The sequence below is a fragment of the Musca vetustissima genome, unplaced genomic scaffold (genome assembly GCF_032173495.1).
Source record: "Musca vetustissima isolate MV318-11 ecotype Yass unplaced genomic scaffold, APGP_CSIRO_Mvet_v1 utg237711, whole genome shotgun sequence".
Lineage (NCBI taxonomy): Eukaryota > Metazoa > Arthropoda > Insecta > Diptera > Muscidae > Musca > Musca vetustissima.
In genome coordinates this window covers 7,115-29,224 of record NW_026888229.1, presented here as the reverse complement: position 1 = coordinate 29,224, position 22,110 = coordinate 7,115, and the positions used below count along the sequence as shown (strand labels likewise).

General features: G+C 36.9%; 1 protein-coding gene across 1 annotated transcript; it reads right to left on the bottom strand.

Moving 5' to 3' along the window:
* Positions 1 to 839: 839 nt before the first annotated feature.
* On the bottom strand, positions 840 to 13,890 carry LOC133336025 (acetylcholine receptor subunit alpha-like 1). The gene is made up of 8 exons (XM_061544317.1): positions 13,687 to 13,890; positions 10,604 to 10,648; positions 9,801 to 9,910; positions 6,326 to 6,506; positions 4,177 to 4,637; positions 3,899 to 4,119; positions 2,350 to 2,621; positions 840 to 1,314 (listed from the first exon to the last, which is right to left on the bottom strand). Exons 1-8 carry the CDS (start codon positions 13,876 to 13,878, stop codon positions 1,108 to 1,110), a joined length of 1,689 nt encoding a protein of 562 aa, XP_061400301.1. The 5' UTR covers positions 13,879 to 13,890; the 3' UTR covers positions 840 to 1,107.
* Between the last annotated feature and the right edge of the window lie 8,220 nt (positions 13,891 to 22,110).

Here is a 22,110-nt window from a genome sequence, read left to right as displayed (position 1 = left end):
ATATCTATCGAATGAGTTATCCTATTTGAGAGTTAATTTTGTGTTGATTTCATTTCATTTCACTTCGTTTCTTTTGTTTTTGTTACGCGAGGGTCATTCGAGTCTCAGTAATTTATTGACATACATACATATCTAGAGAATTCGTTGATGTGCTTAAGCTTTTGTTTGTTTCAATAATAGTAATACTTAACTAATGTGTGTTTGTGTTGTCGTGTGTGGTGTGGTGTGGTGTGGTGTGGTGTGGTGTGGTGTGGTGTGGTGTGGGAAATGTGAATGGCTGTATGTGAGTGTGTGGGTGGGTGTATTTTGACTTTTGTATTTTGTATTTTGCATAACTGAGACTCAATACGTCCTCTGTGCTGTTTGTTTGTCGGTTGCTTGAAATTGTTTGGTGTGGTAAAGGAACTCGTTTTTGGTTTGTTTTCTGTGTTTTATTTTGTTGCTGTTTTTTTCTCGTTCTGGCACAATACACATGCATGCACAAACATACGCGCAATCTCTTTGTTTATTGTTTATTTATGAGTGTGTGTGAGCACTACACCTAATTGAAATTGCATTTGGATAGCAGTCTCAAGGAATTGGGGATTAGGTTGGGGAGCGGATGCTGTATTGCTGTGATTTGTTTGGATTTACGCTTGTGCACGCCGACTGGTGAATATTGTGGGGGGTTTGTTCTGTTTTCATTTGTCCACCGTGTGCAGTTTCAATGACGGACAGGGTATGACAACGTGTGTATAGGTGGCGGGATTTTTGTGTGTTGGTGCGCAATGCGATTATCAGAATTTAAAAACGAGATGCTTTGTCGCTTTGTATGTGTGCATGTTGTAACTTTTTGCTCCGGTATTGAGCCATGCAAACAATGTATTTTGTTGCTGTTGTTGTTGTTTGTGAAGTTGTGATTAAAACTATTTCCTAATCGTCATTATCAAATTCTATTTTGATCACTTGCTCTCCTATGTCGAATGCGAATGTTGTATTTAGTGACTCCGCGTTCACCTCCACAATGACAGCTGGATATTATCCGCGATCGTCATCGCGAGCGGCGAACAGGGTTCGCAGAGACCTGATGAGAATATTCCACCAGCCCTCTGCGAACCCAATTGGACGCTATAAGCTATTTTCACTGCCCATTTTAAGCAGTTCGAACTTCTTTTTTGCGATTTTCGAATAGAGAATATCAATTGGCTGTGACTGATCGTATAAGCTGGGCGCCTGCAATATAATCCATGCAGTGCCCACGACACAAGATATGGCGAATATCCAAAGGAACAATCGATCTAAAACCATGGCCACATACTTCCAATCCTCCTCAACCTGAAAAGAGTAACAAAATGTGAAATCAATGGCAACGCAAATTCAAAGTCACATGCATTGAAATGATGAGGAAAGCCCTCAGTTTCAATTCTCTCTTGAAATTGAACCAAACGACATTGATTTGAAAGATGATTTTGAGAATTGAGATACTTAAAATATTTTTTTTATTTTTAACGACAAAAGGTTCGTGCGACCTTAATAAACTTAATTTAGCATTGAATGATATCAGATTTCCCCTTAATTAATGCACTTATTCTGTTATTCGTCGAATTTATTAATGTTTTGCACTCATTTGGTGTACTATAATTGCCAACCGCTTTTTCAGTATAGCCCACAAATTTAATTTTTAATTTTTGCGAGAGTTAGAGAGAATTGAAGCTGGATATGTTACACAAAGGAGGATATGCTACACAAAATAGTGTAGCCACAAACGCACATATAAAGCATATCTGCATGAACGTTAGAGTTATCATCAAAAATGCATCATGCCATAACTCAAAAACTTGACCTAAGGAATTTTCCAAACCCCAGATAATAAGTTCGATTTTATTGCACTAACATATTTTCTAATTATGTGTTCCGGCATACCTACGCTAAACATATTTGAGTGTTTCTGTACCTAGAGCTGTACATTATTTTTGTGTACCGTTTCTTTTCGAACACTGATAACAACTTGGGCTTGGCTTATCTTAGGATAATGAAGAACTGTACCAATAAGGTACGTCTGTAAGATCAGATATACATGATGATGAGAATGGTACGATATTGCTCTGTTCGAAATTGTTTTCCTTTTTAGATTTTCCTTTTATAGATATGAAAAGTATCACCACTAATTAAAAACAACAGATCAGTATTTTAAAGCACAACCTCTGACTTTCCAAGGTGATATGTTGTCGATTTTTGTAATTTGTCAGACTAAAAGTTATGGCGTCATAAGATAAAGCTTGACTCCCTACCCTATTTGTCTCCTCTGAAATAAAGTACCAAATAAAGCGAGAAGGAAGATATTATGCTTTGTTAAAAGCTTATACTTACACTTTCGAATTTGTCCTTATTTTTCATGTGCTGAGCTATAAAGCGGGATCCTTCGATTGTCTTTTCCATTTCACCCATATATGGCTTATCAAAAGTAGGACTAAGGTCGGCCGGACAGCAGCTTGGACTTAGATCCCCATTAACAGTGGTCGGACTGAAGAGATCATCGTCGGCTCCCGGCAATGGCAGTGCAGAAGGCAGGGGTGGATCTCCGAAACAAGGAGATATACCAGCGTTGCCGACAAACTCGCCGAATCGTTGTGCCGGTATGGCTGTAATAAAACAACACAACAACAGCAAAATACAAATATTAGCCGTCTATCAAAAACAAATGAACAGCAACAAAAAAAAAAAAAAAAAAGAAAATAAAAAACAAATGGTATAATGGTATTGCCTGTGTAGAATATCTCTGCATAAAATCAAAACGGAAATAGAATAGTCGGTTTGTCGCATATATACACACAACACGGAAACGGAAATGCGAGTCCATTGCGTCGAGACATTGATCTGATAGTAGTGGTGGCATTCAAAAACGGCAGTTGCTGAATCCCTCGCCGATAGAAAACCGAAAATTCACTACAGCTTGCTGTGGATTTAAGTATAAGTCGGTTTACGAATATCCAGGCAAACACGTATGTACTTGTTGTCTTCATGTGCACATGAAGTACATGTACATGGGTGCCCCTATGTATTTGAAATTTCAATTAGAAGTAATCATCCAACCGCGATTATTTGGATTTTCCATATGGATTTTTGTTTGTTTCTGTATTTGCATTCTGCATATGTGTCGCAGGTGAATGTGCGTCAATGCTCACATAACTATATACGTGGGAATTGTGCAATTTATAAATCGACACTATCGCGACGGAAGACAGACTTGAAATCGGCGAGTTTATGTCAACACATACGAATTGGAAATGTTTGCACACACACACACATACATACTCACTGTAATGTCAAATGGTACTGGCAAGCACTAACATCGGTCATGCTTCGAATTAAAATAAGAAAGACTGCAGAATAACGCATTCGGGCTTTCTGGCTGTGGGAATACCAACAACAATAACTACAATTTATTATAACAACATTATCAAATTTGAAATGATAAATGGTCTATTCAGCACAGACTTGTGGTCGGACAAGTTGAATAGGCTGGTTGCACACCGCTTTTAAAGGGAAGTGGTTGCCCAATGGCGGACCACTTACATACATAGCATTCGTTCGAAAACACCCACAACACCCACGACGGCCCTTGTAGAGGGAAATCTTCATAAATCTTTGCAAATCTCTGTAACAATAATTCGTTTAAGCATTAACAAAGTTTTAATTTATGGCTGTATCTAAGAATATTAGGGATACTAACATTTTGGCCACCAAGATTAGGATTAGGTTATGTAGATGTTGTTTAACCGTGCATATAGTAAACGATTAGATGACAATTTGCGGAAATTCGTTTGGTTTGGTAATTTACGCGGAGATTCTGGCGACCGACACACATCATAATTTGTTTTCCAGAAAATATCGGTAGATTCTGATTCTCAAAACTTACCTGGTATACCGTAATCGCCACTGAATCGTTTTGTATCATAATTTACGAATTTGTCGATATCAGGTGGCAGATGGAAGACATCTGTCAAAACTTCTTGGGGCTGGTCGTCATCTTCGTCGTTTGGATCATCTTTCTTGGGACGTTCTATGCACAAGAGTTTGGGTAGGATTTCAATAAAAACTCTTTGAACCCAAGGCGCCATTCGATGCGTCACTGGGGACCTGTTGAAACGGGTGAAATGTAGATAGAAGCCAATTTTCAGTCGCGGCGGAACTTACCTGAAGTTAACATTTAGCACCGCAATGGTTACGACAACCGATAACGTAACCAACATCATGGTGAACAGTAAGTACTTGCCCAATAGAGGCACCGTCAATGAGGTGGGCGGAATGATTTCCGCAAGCAGTAGAAAAAACACAGTCAGCGAGAGTAAAATGCTTATACACAATGAGATCTTTTCGCCCGAATCACTGGGTAAATAGAAGACCAAGACGGATAAGAACGATATGCCCACGCAGGGTATGATTAGATTGACCGTATAAAAGAGTGTCTTTCGGCGCAGCGTCAAATTGAACACAATGTCCAAGTAGGGTTCCTCGCAACAACTGTAGAACTTTTCGTTTCTGACTGCCGGAACTCGCATAATATCCCATTCCACAGATATATAATAATCCTGAAGGTCAATGCCAACTTCGATATTATCCGAGTCGGGTGTTTGTTTGAGATGTCGTAAATCCACCTAACACAGAAAAGAGAGAGATAGAGAGAGAGAGGAAAGTTAATCACATTCTGTTGCTATGACATTGACAAATTCGCATTTTGTGTTGTTCTGTGGGCTGTTGTTTATCTGACAGTTTGGTTATTTTTCAAATGTCCATTCAACTCCATGAGAGTTCATTACAATCACCCTCCATACTCACCTTCTACAATGAATTCGCTATCTGATGCTATTGAATATGGGTGACATATGAGCCTACCATTATCACCGCCGGCAGCACAATGCCTGGGCAACATTCGACCTACTATATTCACTGTTATGAGAAATCTGCACATTCCCTTCTACCACGTCTCACTTTGCACTTCCCGCTCGCAGCGGTCTGCAGTGAAGGATGGTTGGCAGTATCTGGGAATCACCAGATAACATTATGCCAATATGGCGTAAATATGTTATTGTCAATTTGGACAGCTGTTCTCTTCCATTCCACTCTGAGGACTGTTTTCTGTTCTTTCATATTTAACGTCTTCTGGGTTTTTGTTTAGTTGCCACCACCACCACCCCCAGTCAACAAGACAAATAGGGACCAGAATATCAGTCAGGAGCACAGCATTTATCAATGGAGGGGAACTTTGTTAAAAAGTAATTTTAACAAATAAATCTGACAGCTGAACACACGCCCACACACCATCCCCAGCCTTGTTTTCACAGAACAGATGCCGTAGACAGAGCCCATATACCCAGTATCCCACACACACGCACTAAGACACTTTGATTTAATGTTTATAAAATTGAGATTAATGTCATGTTTATTTGTTGTAAATTATAAAATTGAAGGAAATTTATCTGGCAGGAAGCTTAAAAATTATAAAAGCATGTGCGCAGGCTTGAAAAATGACAGGAACTGGAAATTTAATGAATTCTTTCAATTTGGAATTTCATTCAAAGTAGGCCTGAGAAGATGTGAGTGAAATTATCGTGGGACTGTGTTCATGGGCCTGTTAAATGGACGGACGATTTAACCAATACAGATCGTTCAAGCAATAACTATGTGTTTTGTTATCCTGCAACATCATTGTTATAGCCACAGGACCTACCAATTGCACGAATTTTATCCATTAATGTTTTGCAACTGAATTCTAATTTAATAATATTTTCAAAGCCCAGTCCGATTCCCGAATAGACCCCAAACATAACTGATTGTGTACTCTCAGGGATTTGGAACCTAAAGCATAACATTAACAGCATATTTACTTAAAATTCTAAACGAACGATTTCGAGTGACCTACCATTAATCGTATGTTTATTAAAAAAATATATTTTTTAGCAAACAAAACATTTTTTCCAAAACCAAATAATTTTGTTATAAAACACTCGAATTCGTCTAATTGAAATTTTGCTTAAATCTGCCAATAATGGAGCAGGTAGTTCTGATAATACATTCGAGCGATTGGAATTTGTAACCTTTTTGCAAATTAAATGAATTCATTAAAACTTCCATTTGTGGTTTAACTCGTCGAAGTAATCGAGGTAATATGGTGGAATTGTCATATATTCATAAATGCAACAATGTCACAAATTCCATTCGTTTTTTTGCTTTGTCTCAAACATCGCTTATAGTTTAATATTTATATTTTCGGTTAACATAAACAACAGCAAGCGCACGGTGTTAATGCAAAGGTGATGCGCTTGTATGTGTGCTGATGACTTACCATATAACCGTCATATGTCCATGAGCCGAATTTCATGAAGCACGTCTGTTCGTCGAAGGGAAAATACTCAACGTCGATTTCACAGAATGACTTGTAGATGGCAGGCGGCTTCCACACCACTTTCCCGGTATGATGGAGGATTGCTTTTGTCATTATTGTCACTTCGTAATTGCCGTCAGCACTGCAAGCATAGAGGGAAAAGAAAAATAAAGGCAAGCCATGAAAAATGGGAATTTATAATTTAAACGAAAAGAAGTGAAGTGAGAAATGTGTTTCCACTGGCATGTCTGATCATTGTAGTGACTATATTCGGATAGTGCGATGGATGTTATGCAGCCACACCTTACTGCTCATTTGCAACTGTTTCATTATTAAGCCATCTGAACTGTAACGAACAGTATACCATGTGTTGCCCAAGAGCTACGAACACATCTCCAATAGCTTTTTTTGACTGGTTTAATTTTTATGGGGATCCCAGAAATTTAAATTTACTCCAACAAAAAATTAAATAGCAAAAAAGTATTTCGTTGTATTTCTTCGCCCAAACCGTGACATTCCTTCCCTATGCGTGGAACCGCATCTAGGAATGTAACTGAAGTGAAAGCCGCCAATGTGACCATGAAATAAAACAAAATTACCTTCAACAACGAACAACAACAGGAAAAATGGGAAGAATCCAATTAAATGATTATTTAGTGTTTATTGTAAACACTCCAAATTGAATATCGTCTCATATAATTGAAAAAAAAACTTCTATAAATCAGTGAGCATTGGCGTTTATTTTGGCGAAACTCGGGAAAGAAAAACAAAAATAAAAATGTTTCAATATTGGTTTTGTGAAAATAACTTCATAAGTCAAGTGAGTCATACCGTCGTTCGCAGCTAAGGCGAGTAATTTTGAGATGATATGGCGTCAGTCAAATCGAATAAATTGCTAATTATGAAGAACTGTCGGATCTGATGGTCATATGATCTTAAAAAAAACATAATTTAATGACATTTATATACGGGGGCAGATCCGGATTCTTAAATTGCCACACAGATTTTCTTCAGATTTGTTTTCCACTGGTTGTTGCTTTATAACCAATTGCTTGATTAACACAAATAAGGATAACAACAGTTATTTTCCCTAACGACCTGACGAGTTGCCACCAAAAACAATAAAATAAATAATATACTGTAAACGCTACGGTAATTCATCGAATCCAATTTCGGTTATAGTTTCCGAGAACAATATATTTCATTCCCCAGCAATTTTCAAAAATCACTTCATATAGACGACTTTAGGGTCACGCCAAGCCCTCACCCGAACCCCACATAGAAAGTACGACAAAAAAGACTTTTGGACGGAAAAAGTGGATTTCGGAACCATTGTGCGTCGTCTATTTAAAACACCTAAAGCATTTTATTACGAATTATTCACTTAAACATTTTAATAAAACCAACTTTAGCATTCGAAAAATCTGTTTAGTGTTTGTTATGTGTGTGTGTGTGTGTTATGTGTTATCAATTAAAATGAAATATTGTTACATATATTGCCACATTGCGTACATAGACAAATAAAAGCAAACCGAATGAAATTGTTTCTCTCACAAGGGCTGTCAACCGCGATATTATTCTGGGTAATAATTTATAAATGATCGAACATTTGCTACACAGAATATTTAGAATAGTAGTGCACAATTTTTTCTTTTGTTTTGGGCAATTATTTATTCCCGTTTGATGCATTCATGGCATCCAGTGTTGTTGTTTCTCGTCGCTATGTTGCACTTATCAAAAGCGTCGCTTTGTGCAGCCATTTGAAAATGTAACGTGGCATTCGGATGGTCTCTTTGTGTATTAGGGCCTGGAGCAAAAAGTAAACAGTGCGTGGCAGTGTCATCCAACCAATAAATTATATCGCTCTGCATTCCTTTGAGATGGCAACAGCCGAATCGGCGAGGCGGATAAACCACGAAGAGAGGAAGCTGTTTATTTGTACGTTCCTCCCACTATTCGTCGTATTCTGGTTAAACGTGTGAAGTAGTGCTGGTGCTGGACTCATGATTTGGAAGCGCACACTGAATTTGCCGATTGGAGAACAAACATTGGGTGGAGGAGTTGGGAATCGCCGAATGCAGTCACTGAATAGAACTATTTAACAGCTTTCAATTTTGTTTTGTTTCAAAACAAGTAAACACACACACACAACTTTCCTTGGCAGCAGTCGTTAGGGGAGATCTTCGAGGTCCGCTAAATGATGAATATGTGTGCATAGAATTTTTACATTTGCCACTGTTCATGGAATGGGACAGTGGGATTTTTCGCTTCGGGAATTTCCATTGCAAATTTCAATTTCCTATTGCTATTAGCGTTAACCATATCCCCCACACGTTGTAATTATTCTTTTAATTATCATTATTATCAAGGACATGAAATGTCAAGACTTGACAAATAGCGGTTAACATGAACACATTTGGGAAATATTTGACTTTTGCAATGCGTCATGTTTATGCGTTTATATAGTCGCTATTATTTGTAATATGTACCCATTGTGCCGGATTTGTTCCATTTTCCATTGGCGTTTACATTTCATACGTAAAGTAGTCAACAGCCAGTATCGCTAATAGCACGGCATTGTTGGTGTCATTGGCCATTACGTGGCATAAAATGTTGCAACCACTTGCTACCTACAGCCATTTGCATACGAGCGCATCCAACCCAACTAGAGAAGTAGAGCGTTTGCATATCGTTGCATCATCGCCTCCACCATGCCCTGGCCCCGGCCCGAGCCCAAGCTGCCAACCTTAAACCGGTATAGTTTAGTTGACGCCTTCTCATTGTTTAACAAATGCTCGGATATTTTGTATAGCTTCTGCTGTTAGCCTTGGCAATAATGCAGAATTTATTGCAGCGCTAGCATGTGCACCGCATAGTATTGGACATAAGGGCTTGTATTAGTTCTATCTAAGTGCACAAAATGAAACAAATATAAACCATTCTGCCTGCCTCCAACAACAGCCAATAATTTAAATATGTCATTGTCCACCGTTAGCCCGACTTTCGAGTTGAGTTGGCCTAATGGCATTGACGGTACGGGGATGGTGGCACACGGGTTGCTATTTCCTGCCATGGTGATAATAATTAGTTACAATTTGTTTGGTTGACTGTATCATGATTGGCTTTCGCAAGTTTTAGCATAAATTATAAATTCTTGGGAAAACATTGAAATGTGATGCGGGCCGTAGTTATATTAATTAGAAGAATTCGTTAAACACTCCCCCCAATCTATTGCCCTCTGTGGGTGCTGGCTGAAGACATAGAGCGCCCAAAACCCAAACAGATAAACAAAGTACTTTACCAAGTAAACATGCCAATCGTGACAAGCTATTCGTGGCTGTTAATCTCGGTTTCTGTCATCCAATGGTCCTCTGCAAAACGAGCTAAGTGGTTCGACATTTTTCAAATCGAAGACAAGTCATAGTGCCATACTTACTTATTGTACAAAACTATATCGGGCAGCCATATGTGCTCAGAAGGTACGTGTAAGGTGTCAACGCCGCCATAATCGTCAGGATTCCATTTTAATTTGTAGTCATTCCACTCCTGTAAAAGAAACGTAATAAATATTGAGAACAGAATGAAAATTAGTCACTTCTTCCATGAGCATGTGTGTAGGTCGACGCATGGTGTATATTATCTCTCTACTGCTGTTAGGTAGGATCACAGGTTTCGCTTCGTGACAAGAAAATACTAATGACCTATGTGGAATGTATGATCTAATGAATGATAGATCATTGGGCATAATATGATGCAAGGACCTTGATTCGTTAGGTGCATATTTCGAAGGTGGGAATTGATTTCAAGTTAATCAATGAAGTACAATGCCCGTATGGCAAATGCATTCCAGTCAAACATCCAGCATGTTCAAATGATATTTGTATTCCAATGCAAATAATTAACTCTGCCACTGGTGTCGAGGAGGGTATGGAGTGCCAATGAATTATGCTAAATGCAGTATAGCATTATTTGATCTGTGGAAACGTGACCACGCATTGCCTGTCCATAATGAAAATATGCAGTTTTTTCTTCTCCGTGTTCCCGTTGCAAACATTTTTATTTGATTTCGGTGGCCTGGTGTGTCATCAAATCCAAATAGACGTAAATTACACTCTCGCCAATGTGGGTTTGTATTCGTTGTGGACAAATATTGAACAATCATTTCGGACCCGCACCACCCGACAGCAATATCGATGAACATTAAACACCATGCAAAATTTTGCAAAGGGAAGCAATTACCTGTTCTACCCACACATTTGTCGTCATGATTTGATTTTTTAAATTCTGAAATGAAAAGAGAGCGTATACGTAAATTGTATGAACATATAAAGCATCAAACATAAACACATACATAAAGAAAACATATTAACGAATGCGAAACAACATGAAAAATGATAAAAACGATTCACCAACACATCGACAATGCCACATTGCTCGTTAGTCTTCTGTCGGGAAAAGATGCCGTTTCATCTTCACCATAATCTTAATTTAAGAAGGAAAGCCCGCATCGAATGCTTCCTTTCTCTTAGCAGGAAAGTGAATAGATTGTTATTGCGATTACGGATACTTGCCGATGTTAACGATTTAATTGTTTATATAAAATTATATTAATGAGATAATAAGCCATGCGGGAGCATGGTGTCCCCGCTGGATGGTTGGTTGTATTGGTTATACTTGGGAATGGATATGTCATCTAACTGCTATCCGTGGTATAGCATATAGGGGATATGTGACAAATCGCATATGCTGGAAGTTTGTGCAGAGTAGTGTAAACGAATCTGACAATTTCGCGAAAAAGACAAAGTGATTTTTGGGAAGAAGAGTTCGTTGAATTAAATTAGACAATTCGAGATACATTGATATGGACAAAACGGAAATGTTGTCTGATTGAAAAATAGTTGTAAAATAAAAAACGTAAAATCTTTAAACAGGCACACAGACAAAGCAATAGAAAATCGTCATGTGTGTTTTGAGTATGTTTTAAACAATATGCAAGCCCAAATATACGTGCAATTGTGCATACATATTTTATTTTTATTTGGACGCCAGACGAGAAGAGACCATTTCCCAAAATGGAGATTTGGGGAGAGAGAAGAAGAACGAAAAACACATTAAACGACCTGCGGATTCGTTTATGGGAAATCTGAAATATGCGCCAACATTTCTAAGGAAGGTAAGTGGTCTGAAAATATGATAAGAAGTAATTTGCTCTGAATGTACATTTCTAGATAACTGGATTTGTAAATTGTTGTTGGGTTTTCATAGAGATTTGTTTGAAGGGTATATTTAGGAAATCTCTCTTCAGAGTAAGGGAAACCAAGTACGAAAATGACCTCGTCGATATTCATCGGTGATTCAACATCCGGAACAGTAATGGGAAAGTCACCTATAAAAAGCGGTGAAAACACTAATGGTCAATTATGAAAGTGAAGTGGCAACTGGGATTAAGGGCGAAAGAATATAAGATTGTTGTTTCCAGATTCGTGATATATGGAAAAACATAATAAATTGTACATATGTTGATTTCCGTATAATATATTTCATATCCTCTTTAGAAATGAGGCCTACTGTAAACATAAATATCCCAACATCGCAAATACATCCCCTGCTGTGAGGCATTGTAAATGCATATTGATTAGGGTCTATAGGTTTGAATCTCAAAGGAAGAAAAAGGAATGAATTGTTTTCCAATCAATTAGCATATGAGAATGCCTTTAATATTTATACAATGATTGTGCAGCAGCAGCAGTCGATCTTTTATTTTAAAATGCCGTACCAAGCATCGACACAAACACATACTTACCCTGAAGAGGCCCGACATTTTAATGTACTCGTTGACATGCTCTCGACTAAATCGATATGTATTTGCCATTGTCGATTATCACATTAATATATGGAAGTTTAAAAGCGCCGACACCACCCCCACAGCCGCCCCGTTTAACAACATTTGAGTTGATCTCGGTCATAATAACTTTCACAGGCAGCCTTTTCACACCCTGTGTGCCAGTGTAAGTGCCCGGCATGAAGTGCTAATTCGATTTCTGTACGGGGACAGACAGATTTTGTAATAATGCAAAGCTGTGACAATTCAATTAGGTCTAAAGCGAACGCTAAAGCTTTTAAGTCATTAACACTCCTCAGCATTCGGCACATTACCTTGAAAGGCTTTTAAACGGTGATACGGTGGCAAACGGTCTGTCGTCTATCCTGTTTCTTGTCGAAAAACGAAGTGGACATCTTTTTTTTAAATGCTTGGGACGGGGGATTGACTATAAATCTTTTGAAAAATAATACCCCATGTTGTTGCGGTTTGTGTCAGAATTGAATGTGTAATGACATGGCAAAATTTACGAAATTCCAAATGAAACTTAAACCAGGCAGCTATCCGCCAGCGACAGCTAGCCAGCTTGCCAGCCGGATTGAATGGCCATAAATTATTGATGTAGTGGTATTTTAGATTGCGCGTGCCTGCGTGACAGTGGCTGTGGTTGAATACTAGCCACAAAACATTTCATCAAATCAACAGCTTCAATGCCATTTATTTGTGTGATGGAGCACATAATTGTGCGAAGTAATTACGGGTTAGTCCGAAAGAGGATTAGAAATTCAATTTTATTGCAATATAGGAGCATATTGGAACTAATGCGTATGAAAATTTAATGTAAATGTATTGAGATTGTTTGGCAAACATTCTGATAATTTTAATTAAAACTAGGTTGACCTATCCATTCGTGAACGGTGGCTAATCAAATTAAAGGATTGGTATTCAACAGTAAACTCCAAGTCGGAAATAAGTTGAATCATCGTAGTCATATGGACAGCGTTGCCCCACTTTTCGTGACTCTATTTCGCTAATTATGAATGGTTCTTCAATGTCGGGGAATTAGTGTTATATACCTGTAGTTTCATTTCAAAACATAAGGAAGATTTCCCAATATTGAGCTTCGAACCCAAGGATGTTGATCGCTTCCGAGTAGGAGTTCTAAGGTAATAATTTTTGTTTGTTCGTGATTCTCACTATTTGACCTTAGTGATTCCGTTATTGTTCGCCTCTTAACAATTACCCGAATTTCTCCCCCCTTCAGGCGAAGGCAATACCTCATGGCATTTGTTGAATGCGTTTACTATTCACCTCAACGATGACAGATATGATTTATGATGGGTGATGAAGTGTTATTAGGAAAAGTTTCTGCTTGCTTTCATAATTAATGATTGCAAGTTCTTTTGTTGTTCTTCATTACACTCATGAAGTTTGCCACAGATAAACAAAGTGATGGAAGGAGGAGGAAGAGAAGGAGTGAAGAGCTCGACTAAATACTTACCACATCAATTAGTTGTGACAAACGTAAACCCATTTTGACCGTTAGACGATCGGAGTTATTGCCAACAGGCCGTATCAAGCGATTGTAGTTACTTAAGAGGTCGTCGTATAAACGTTTAGCATCTGGGTTGGCCAGGCCGCCGGTGGCAAAATGTAACGCTATGAACACAGCTGCAAAAAGCACGCTCCCCATCTTAGGCCAGGTCCACCCCTGCAATGAAAAAGAGTAAATAATTTAAAAATGTGTACATAACGATATTTGTCTAAGAACTATCGCAGACAATCATTGGCCATATGTAATGACGAAACTAATTCTCGACTATAAACAGCAATTGATTTTATTCGCATACTCAGACTCGTTAACAGATGGCCAATGAAGCTATTTTTTATGTATTAAGTGTGTTTGTGTGTGTATATATATGGCATACACATTTCCACAGTTTACTTAAAATGTATCAGATTCCAACACTGTGACCCAATATTGTCCCTTTGTAGCGTTAAATTTCAAAAATCATGATCAGTCAAGACATTACCTTTAAATTTCCTCACTTAAACGTGGATTATTGTGCATTTTGGAGATATAAAAGTAAAAAGATAGCAAACATCACACCGCCCTTCCAGTGGCCAAGGGCAGGGAAGACAAACACTTGACTGCAATTTCCCCACTTCGTCGGTACTGAACGCGGTAATATGGCAAACATGTTGCCGGAGAACTCAAACTCGAACACAATCAGAGGGAAGCAACAACATAAAAGTTTACGACACATGAGTTATGGAGTGCCGTGACGACGGACGCTGGTCGCCAATCAAAGGGGGTGGACATGTCGATGCACAAATGAGTGGCATTAATTCAATGAAATGCATTCTTGATGTTGCCATTAGGTAATAATAGATTTCAGCAGTAGTTGTTGGTGTCGCTTGTCATGTTACTATTCGGAAGGGTGTATTACGTGTTGGATTATAAAGGATTTAAGGAGTAACTTCTTGGCATTTGCATAATGTAAATTCCATTATTTGTATCGGTATGGAGTGATGTAGTGGCAAATGAAGGTGCAGTGGCAAGCTTTGCACGCTGTAGCCTTACGGTCAACTCAGAATTAATCAAATGAATTAATAGAAACAAATTAGATATTGAGAAACAGATTGAACTCACAAAACATTCATTGAACCATGCCAATGAAAACATTTATGTATGTATAGCTTAAGGCCAACATCGAAAGGAATTATTTATTTAAATTATTGCACGTATTAGAGGGGGATGTCAACATTGTTCTGATATGAACTGTTAAAATAAGTTTAGGTTTGTTGGAATTTCTATGATATGCACCTCGCTATACCACCGATTAGGTGAGATTTCCTGAATTTTGTAGACATTTGTACATTGGTGTTAAACTAACTTCCTGCGAATTATATACATATGACAATCAAATTTGACGAATATAAATGCCTGACACAAGGATAACATTAACCCATTCAATTTTAAACTTTTTTACCTGTCCCATTTATTTGCAGTGAGCTTTAAAAATTTAGACGCAAATATTACACGCGCATGCACAGAATTCTAATGCGTCTTGCAGCCTAACTCCAAGGTCAATGCATGAAGACCCTGCTGAATATATTGTGCCACTAGCCTAATTTGTCAAACTCTAACACAGCTCAACAGAATCGAATGAGTGTTAAAGAACCTTTTGAGTCTCCTGGGAACACCAGAACACGATGTTGTAACTATTTTGAGTGAATGACATCAGACGTATCGGAGGTATGCACACAGCTCCCTTGCATGCACAAATGGTATTCTAGCCTTTTGCTCGATGGCATCAAGTACCAGCGAAAGAATGCCCTAGGCCATGGCTGTATTCAGTTCGTAAAGAACTGCGTTGCAGTGGCTGTTGGGAAAGACAAGAAACGGCAAATGACGTTATATTGGAAGCCGTCATCCGGATTATTTGAAACAGTTACAATTTGCTGGCTTGTCATGTGTGTGTGACAAATACAAATGGAAAAGATTTAGGTAACGTGGCAACGCGTTTTCAAAGTTGATATGTTGCAAGTTCGTGATTTCGTTCGTACTTTTGTTGGTTGATTCTGCTTTTTTAATGCTTATTTTGTTGAAGTGCATGAGAAAGTAGAGAAATCTTAGCATTTTCATATTAAAGTAAAAGTTTATTAATTTGAGGAATATTTTTTATTTGCGATTCCGAATCGCCTTGGTTTTGTAAATGTTTAAACTGGAATTACGAAAGGTTTTAATTTCTGCGGGTCGATATTTTTTCCTCAACCACTATATCGAAGATTGGGTCTACCTCCATGCGAACTCTATATCTAATATATCTTGGGGAGATTTGCTAATATATTCGATATACCTATAATCTGGTGCACCGTTATATGGAGAATGTGATACCCCAATCTGAAAGACTGTTTATCAAAAAGTGAAAGTTCCGAATAATATAAATTTTAATGAGTACATCTATAACATGCCAGCTCATATTTCGAAACACATTAACCAGACATAGTTTCTGCCTGTTGATTGGCTTGGCTGTTGAATGCCGAAGAGGAAGGGAAAAAGTCCCCCAAACGTAGCATTGTTTTAAACAGATTAACATCATCTCCATTCAGCAAACGTGTAATAATGCTGCAGTTTCCGACTAAGCTGACACTTGTCGCAAGAGTTGTATATGTCCTCTTGAAATTTGTGCTTTGTTGTTTTGTTTTCAAATGAAGCACCTTATGGAGCCCAGGTCGTCGACGATATTTCTTTCGCCCTTCCGTTAGTGCCTGCAACACACATGATAATGAGAATTTGTGTGCATGCAATTCTGCTCAAAGTTTCTTGCCGCATTTCTTGGTATTTTGTTGTTCTAAGAATATTTGGCAATCGGCCTACATACATATGAATGTGCATTGGTAATTTAACCGTGAATGTTTGGCCCAGAAAACAGTATTTCTGTCAAGAGAAGTACAATTGGAATAGGCAACCTTGTCGCGGGACACAGACCAAAGTTATATTATGGAAACATATATATGAACAATCTCCAGGGATATGTGAAAGTATGAGGGACAACAAAACAGGAAAGTTATATTTGGGTAAATGAACCGATGACAGCCAGAATGATATTCGTAATAGAGAACACACAAATATCGGTGTGTGTTTTCGATTTATGTTGTTCACCATTTAAGATGGTGACTATTCTCTTCTCTAAGCCAATGGTACACAACTATTTATCACTTGTCAAGTTGTTCTTTGGTTGACTTTTTTGTATTATTTGGCACGAAAACATTGTTCTTTTATGTTTTTTTGCGTATTTGTGTGAATGTAAGCGTTTGAGGTTTTAGTTTGTTTCCGCCAGCCTACTTGTCGCTTTTGTATGTCCGAAATGTAACAAATATGACTTATGTAACACTTATACAAATACATTTGTAGAAATGACACTCTTCGGTCGCTCTCCCTGTCCCTTTCTATAGACTCAAGATGAAGTGAATACATAGGTACAAATTACCATTTGTCTCCGTTTCGGGTCGACATTCTTTCGTTCTAGAGAACGAAATGAAAATTGAATTGAAAAAAGCTAGGACTTCTAAAGGATAAGGGAAAAAGCTGGGCATACGCACACGGACATATACCGTTTGTAATCGGAAACCCAGTTGTTCACACTCAGTAAGGTAGTAAGAAGCAGAATCACAAGATGTTTGCCAAAAACCATCATTTAAATTGAAAATATTACTGCATCAAACGATTGCCAGACGAGGCACGAACAATTCTTTATATCAGCCTATCCATAGAATAAACAATTTTGGTGACTTTCAAATAGAAACAATGACAGACCGACAATACCGGCATCGGAAACAGTAGCTTAAAGTCGTGCAAATATTGCACTTGACTGTGACAGACGTCTAGGACAATCAATTGCACTAACAGACACACATGCATTGCTGTATCTGTTTGTGTGTGTAGACAAATATTGGGGCTGCATTTAGATGAAGGGAAGTGGGCACGTCTGCCAGACAGTGGTAATTTGTAGTGTGTCCATTTTTACTGTGATGGTAAGATGGTAGGAAGGGCTTGTCCAAACAAATAAAAATGAATGACACTTATGATAGTACAAATATTTGTATTTAAAAACATAATATAAATACATACATCTGCATATATATTTACACATTTTGCATTGATTTAAAAAAGTGTACATTTTTGAAAATTAAATAATTGTTTGTAATTTTGTTGTTAATAAATATTTTTATCTATATATGAATATATATATAAATGGAGCAACAAAAATGTATACTAACCCATCAATTGAGAACGGCTGGACCGATTTGACTCAAAATTTCTTTCAGTTGTCGGTAATTACAGTGGGAAGGTTTTTATAAAAGAAAATTTTGAGAAAAATCCGCGAATATCTTGCAAAAATTATTATAAAGAAACGGCTGGACCGATTTGGCTAAAAATTTTTATTAGTAGTCTGTAATTGAAGTGGAAATGTTTTAATGAATGAACATTTTGAGAAAAATCCGCGAAAATCTTGCCAAATATATTTTGAAAGATATTAGCATTTGTACACATTTTATATCGAACCTTTATGGTTTTATCTCTTTGTAGTTCTTTTTGGCCATATTTTCGGCGAAAATTGCCAATTATGGAAAATTCTCAAAATATGTTAATTTTCTACAATTACTTGGATTGCCATTGCCATGAAAAACTATCTATGTATATATAAAATAGAAAAAATAGTTTGTTTGTATGTTACCGATAGACGCAAAAACCGCTGAAAGGATGTTAATGAGATTTACACAGTATGTCATGACGTGTCCGGAAAGTAACATAGCCTATATAGACTTCTAAAAATTCGCGTGGATGCAGAGTTATAGCATCAATAGTGAACATACCTCAAAATTTCTGTACATCTTTAGAACGGTAATAGATACCGTCTTCCAAATTTGTCTGAATAACGTAGGTGTAAATAAACATCATCCATACAAAAATGAGCGTGGTACGATTGGGGAAAATGCACTCACTGTTGCACTTAAATAAGTTACATACAGCGAAAATAAAATTAAATATCTGAATATCTTGAATAAATCTGTTCATAAAAGTATGTATGATAGTCATATAAGTACATATCCAATCTTAATGACCAAGAAGTAAAATTTGGTCAAAGTCAGAAATTGTCGACTCATAATTTTTTGTCCCATTATCCGTTCATTATTATCAGTAATTATAATAGCCAGCAGTTCAGTAATTCCGCTAACGTCTACTGCTTTCCATCTCTCCATTGTCATGTTCATACACACTGGAATAAAATTTGTGTAAAATGAAAAATTGTTGACATTATATTTTTTACATTTTGAAAAAAAAACATTTCAGTTTTTGAACTTTTTTTTTTAATTTTAATAATTCTACAATTATTTGAGAAAACGAACCTGAATTCAATAAAAGTATGCATCAGCAATAATTGGGAGATATCCAGAAGCGAAATGCGGATGATGGATTAAAAGTTATAATAATCTGAAACAGGGATGCAAAAGTTGGTACAATTGTACTAATTTTAGCACTATTTGGAAGTCAAAAATACAATAGCACCCCAATGACATATTTTGCACTATTTCTAAATTGTATCAAATTTCTCTCATGTTCATGTTGTTTTTAAATACTCAACAACTCGATGCTTTCACTTCAAGAAGTTATTGAAACAATTTTAGCGCAGTGGGAGTCATTTCAATATTATTTTACAATCAATGATTTCGATGCTGATTCCCAGTCTCATTTAAGTCTCAATTCTATTATTTCAGAATTTCCAAACCCTGTGGTACAAAATGAAAAAAATCGCTGTGGCAAACATAAATTAACTGTGAAAAAAAAAATCATTTTATACGTACGTCCCTGATATGTCCCATACATATTTCGTCTTATTTTACGTAAATAGTTCACCGAGGAGCCTACGTTTGTTCCATATACACGATATAAAGTTGTGGACGGCGCTTTGTGATGCAGCATACCAAATATACATACATAATTTTCCTAGGTTTAATACAAATGGTACACCAAAGAATCCAAGTCTCTCGATTGAATGGTATGTCTATGAGGTTTTGTAATATCTATGTAAATCATACATTTAATTTTGCCCGATTCCATTTCTAAGGTCCTCTAAAGTTGATATGTTTGTTTTATCTACAGGATATTGTATATATTAGCGCCTCTTGTATGTACCTATAGTGGTGATTCATTTTTGAACTTTTTTACTGGTTATTGTTATATTTGGTCTTACAATAGTACAACAATTTTAAATAATATCAAATTAGAAAAGCAGTCTGAATTCCAGAATGAATGTAGAAATTATTAAGTCTTTCAAAAACGACAATATATGCTCTTGTTGGTCAAAGGTGGCTGAGGTGAAAAATTAACTAAACGAAGATATGTTTCCTTATATATCAAAAAAAATCATCTACAAATATAGAATAGGTATTTTCATATCAAAATATAATTAAAACCAAAGAAAGGAACAGACTACATGCTTCGACTGCTTCAAATCTTCTCCAAACAAAGAATTTGTTGAAGTCGTGCTGCTAACGATACATTAGAATATGTTGCAAAAATGTTGTACTTAATAGATCATTTTATTTCGATTTAAAACCGAATAAAAACAATATTTATATGCAAGACTTATAAGTACGTAGAACAAATGAATTAGAATGAACCTTTTTGTTAATCTGTAAGTGTTCATCTTATCTATGTGTATATAAAAATGAATTCTTTGTGTATGTTTTTATTAATTGTAATAACAGTAAAATTTTTATTAAACAATATATAAAAAGTACAATCGGACTGAAAAAAGTACACTTTTTATTGAAAGCTAGTACAATTTGAATAATATCATTTCGCATCCCTGATCTGAAATCTGTGGTAGCTTATCATCATAGCTGACCTGAAAACAAAATGTGTACATTACTTCAGAAATTAAGTTTAGTTGATCAAACGGATAAAGCTATTATTTCGTGGATGTATAGAGGAAACTAATTACTCAATAGCCACAAAATTCTATCTTGGGACTTGAAATTGGTTTCCTAAAAATACCAAGGTATGTACAGTTAAGAACATGATACAACCATGAGTTAAGAAGAAGACTAAATCTAAGTTCGTTAAAAATATTACAATATGAAGGGATCCCAGCCATATAGTGGTAATGAGAATGAAGGAGTTTATTGGTCTTTGAACGGTTAATGCAAAACATGTGAATATTGTAGAAAATATATTAGTGTATAATCCTATTGAGACAAGCCAAGCTGTTTCGAATTACGTATACATTACCCAGCTGCTATGGTATTAGTACTGATACATTAGTTATATAGTCGAACAGTAATTGGGGGCATTTAAACTAAATACAAATAGTTTTCTACGTAAACTATCCTATGTTAATCACTTTAGTAGGGGCAGCGAAGCGCCAGGGGTCCAGCTAGTTTTTTATAAACTATAAATTTTTTTCTGAAATTTCATTCATTCTAATTTTATTTGGAATTTTGAAAAGGTTGATTGAAGTTCAAAATCCTTCTATGTTCTAACATTCATCAACATCTCATACTGGTTGTTATTAGAAAGCCAACAGCGCCGTCGCCCAACGTTTGTTAGTTTTACAGAGAAAAGAAATTTGGAACAGTTTGTTTGCAACGGAAACTGTGGCTTTTGTAATCGACAAAACGAGAAATGAAAACTAGCCGTTCGGCAGACATTCATTTGTCTGAAAGAATCTTAACATGTGGGCACATAATGAGCCGACAATTGTGAGGAGCTGTTCCCATTAATAAACGTTGGCTCAACACAACAGTGCCTCTGCCGCATAAGTCGTTCAAACGAGTCCTTGAGTCGCATTGCCACACACAACCCAGTATATTCACATGTGGATGAGGAACGGGGATGGCCTGTATCTTTCCAACTCCGTTCTATAGCCATTTTGGCAGGAACCCAACAAAAAAAAAAACCACCAAGCCGAAAGAACAGCGAATACAAAATACTGCAGACGGACATTGAGTATGGACCAGGAACTGTTCTCGCATGCACACAACAAAATGCGGTTGTATGACTGCATCTTTTGTACAGGCGTGTCGGTGTTCATGTCGGCCAGTGTTTGTGTGGCGGCAGCACGAACAGGAACGTGTGGGGAAAGGCAAACCTCTATGTTTCATGCGATGTTTTTTTTTTAGAATTCAAATGAACAGCAGCAGTAAATTAAATGTCAGATGCCAACTTAAATGTTCATATGTATGAGTGAGTGGGGCTATGTGTAATAAGCACATGTGTGTTAGTGTGTGTAGCTGCTCGAATAGAAAATGCATCCTGGTTCATCTTCTTTTCATTTGGGTGTTCCGATTTTGTTTTTATGTGTTTTTGTTTCAGTTCGCTTTTTAATAGAAATGCCTTTGTTCGAGTGACTGT

Excerpts from the sequence above, each read along its gene's own strand:
- LOC133336025 (XM_061544317.1), bottom strand. The coding sequence starts at position 13,878 with ATGGGGAGCGTGCTTTTTGCAGCTGTGTTCATAGCGTTACATTTTGCC. Across the intron at positions 10,649-13,686 it reads TGTCACAACTAATTGATGTG|AATTTAAAAAATCAAATCAT; the intron begins GTAAGTATTTAG and ends TTTTCATTTCAG. Across the intron at positions 1,315-2,349 it reads ATAAGGACAAATTCGAAAGT|GTTGAGGAGGATTGGAAGTA; the intron begins GTAAGTATAAGC and ends TACTCTTTTCAG.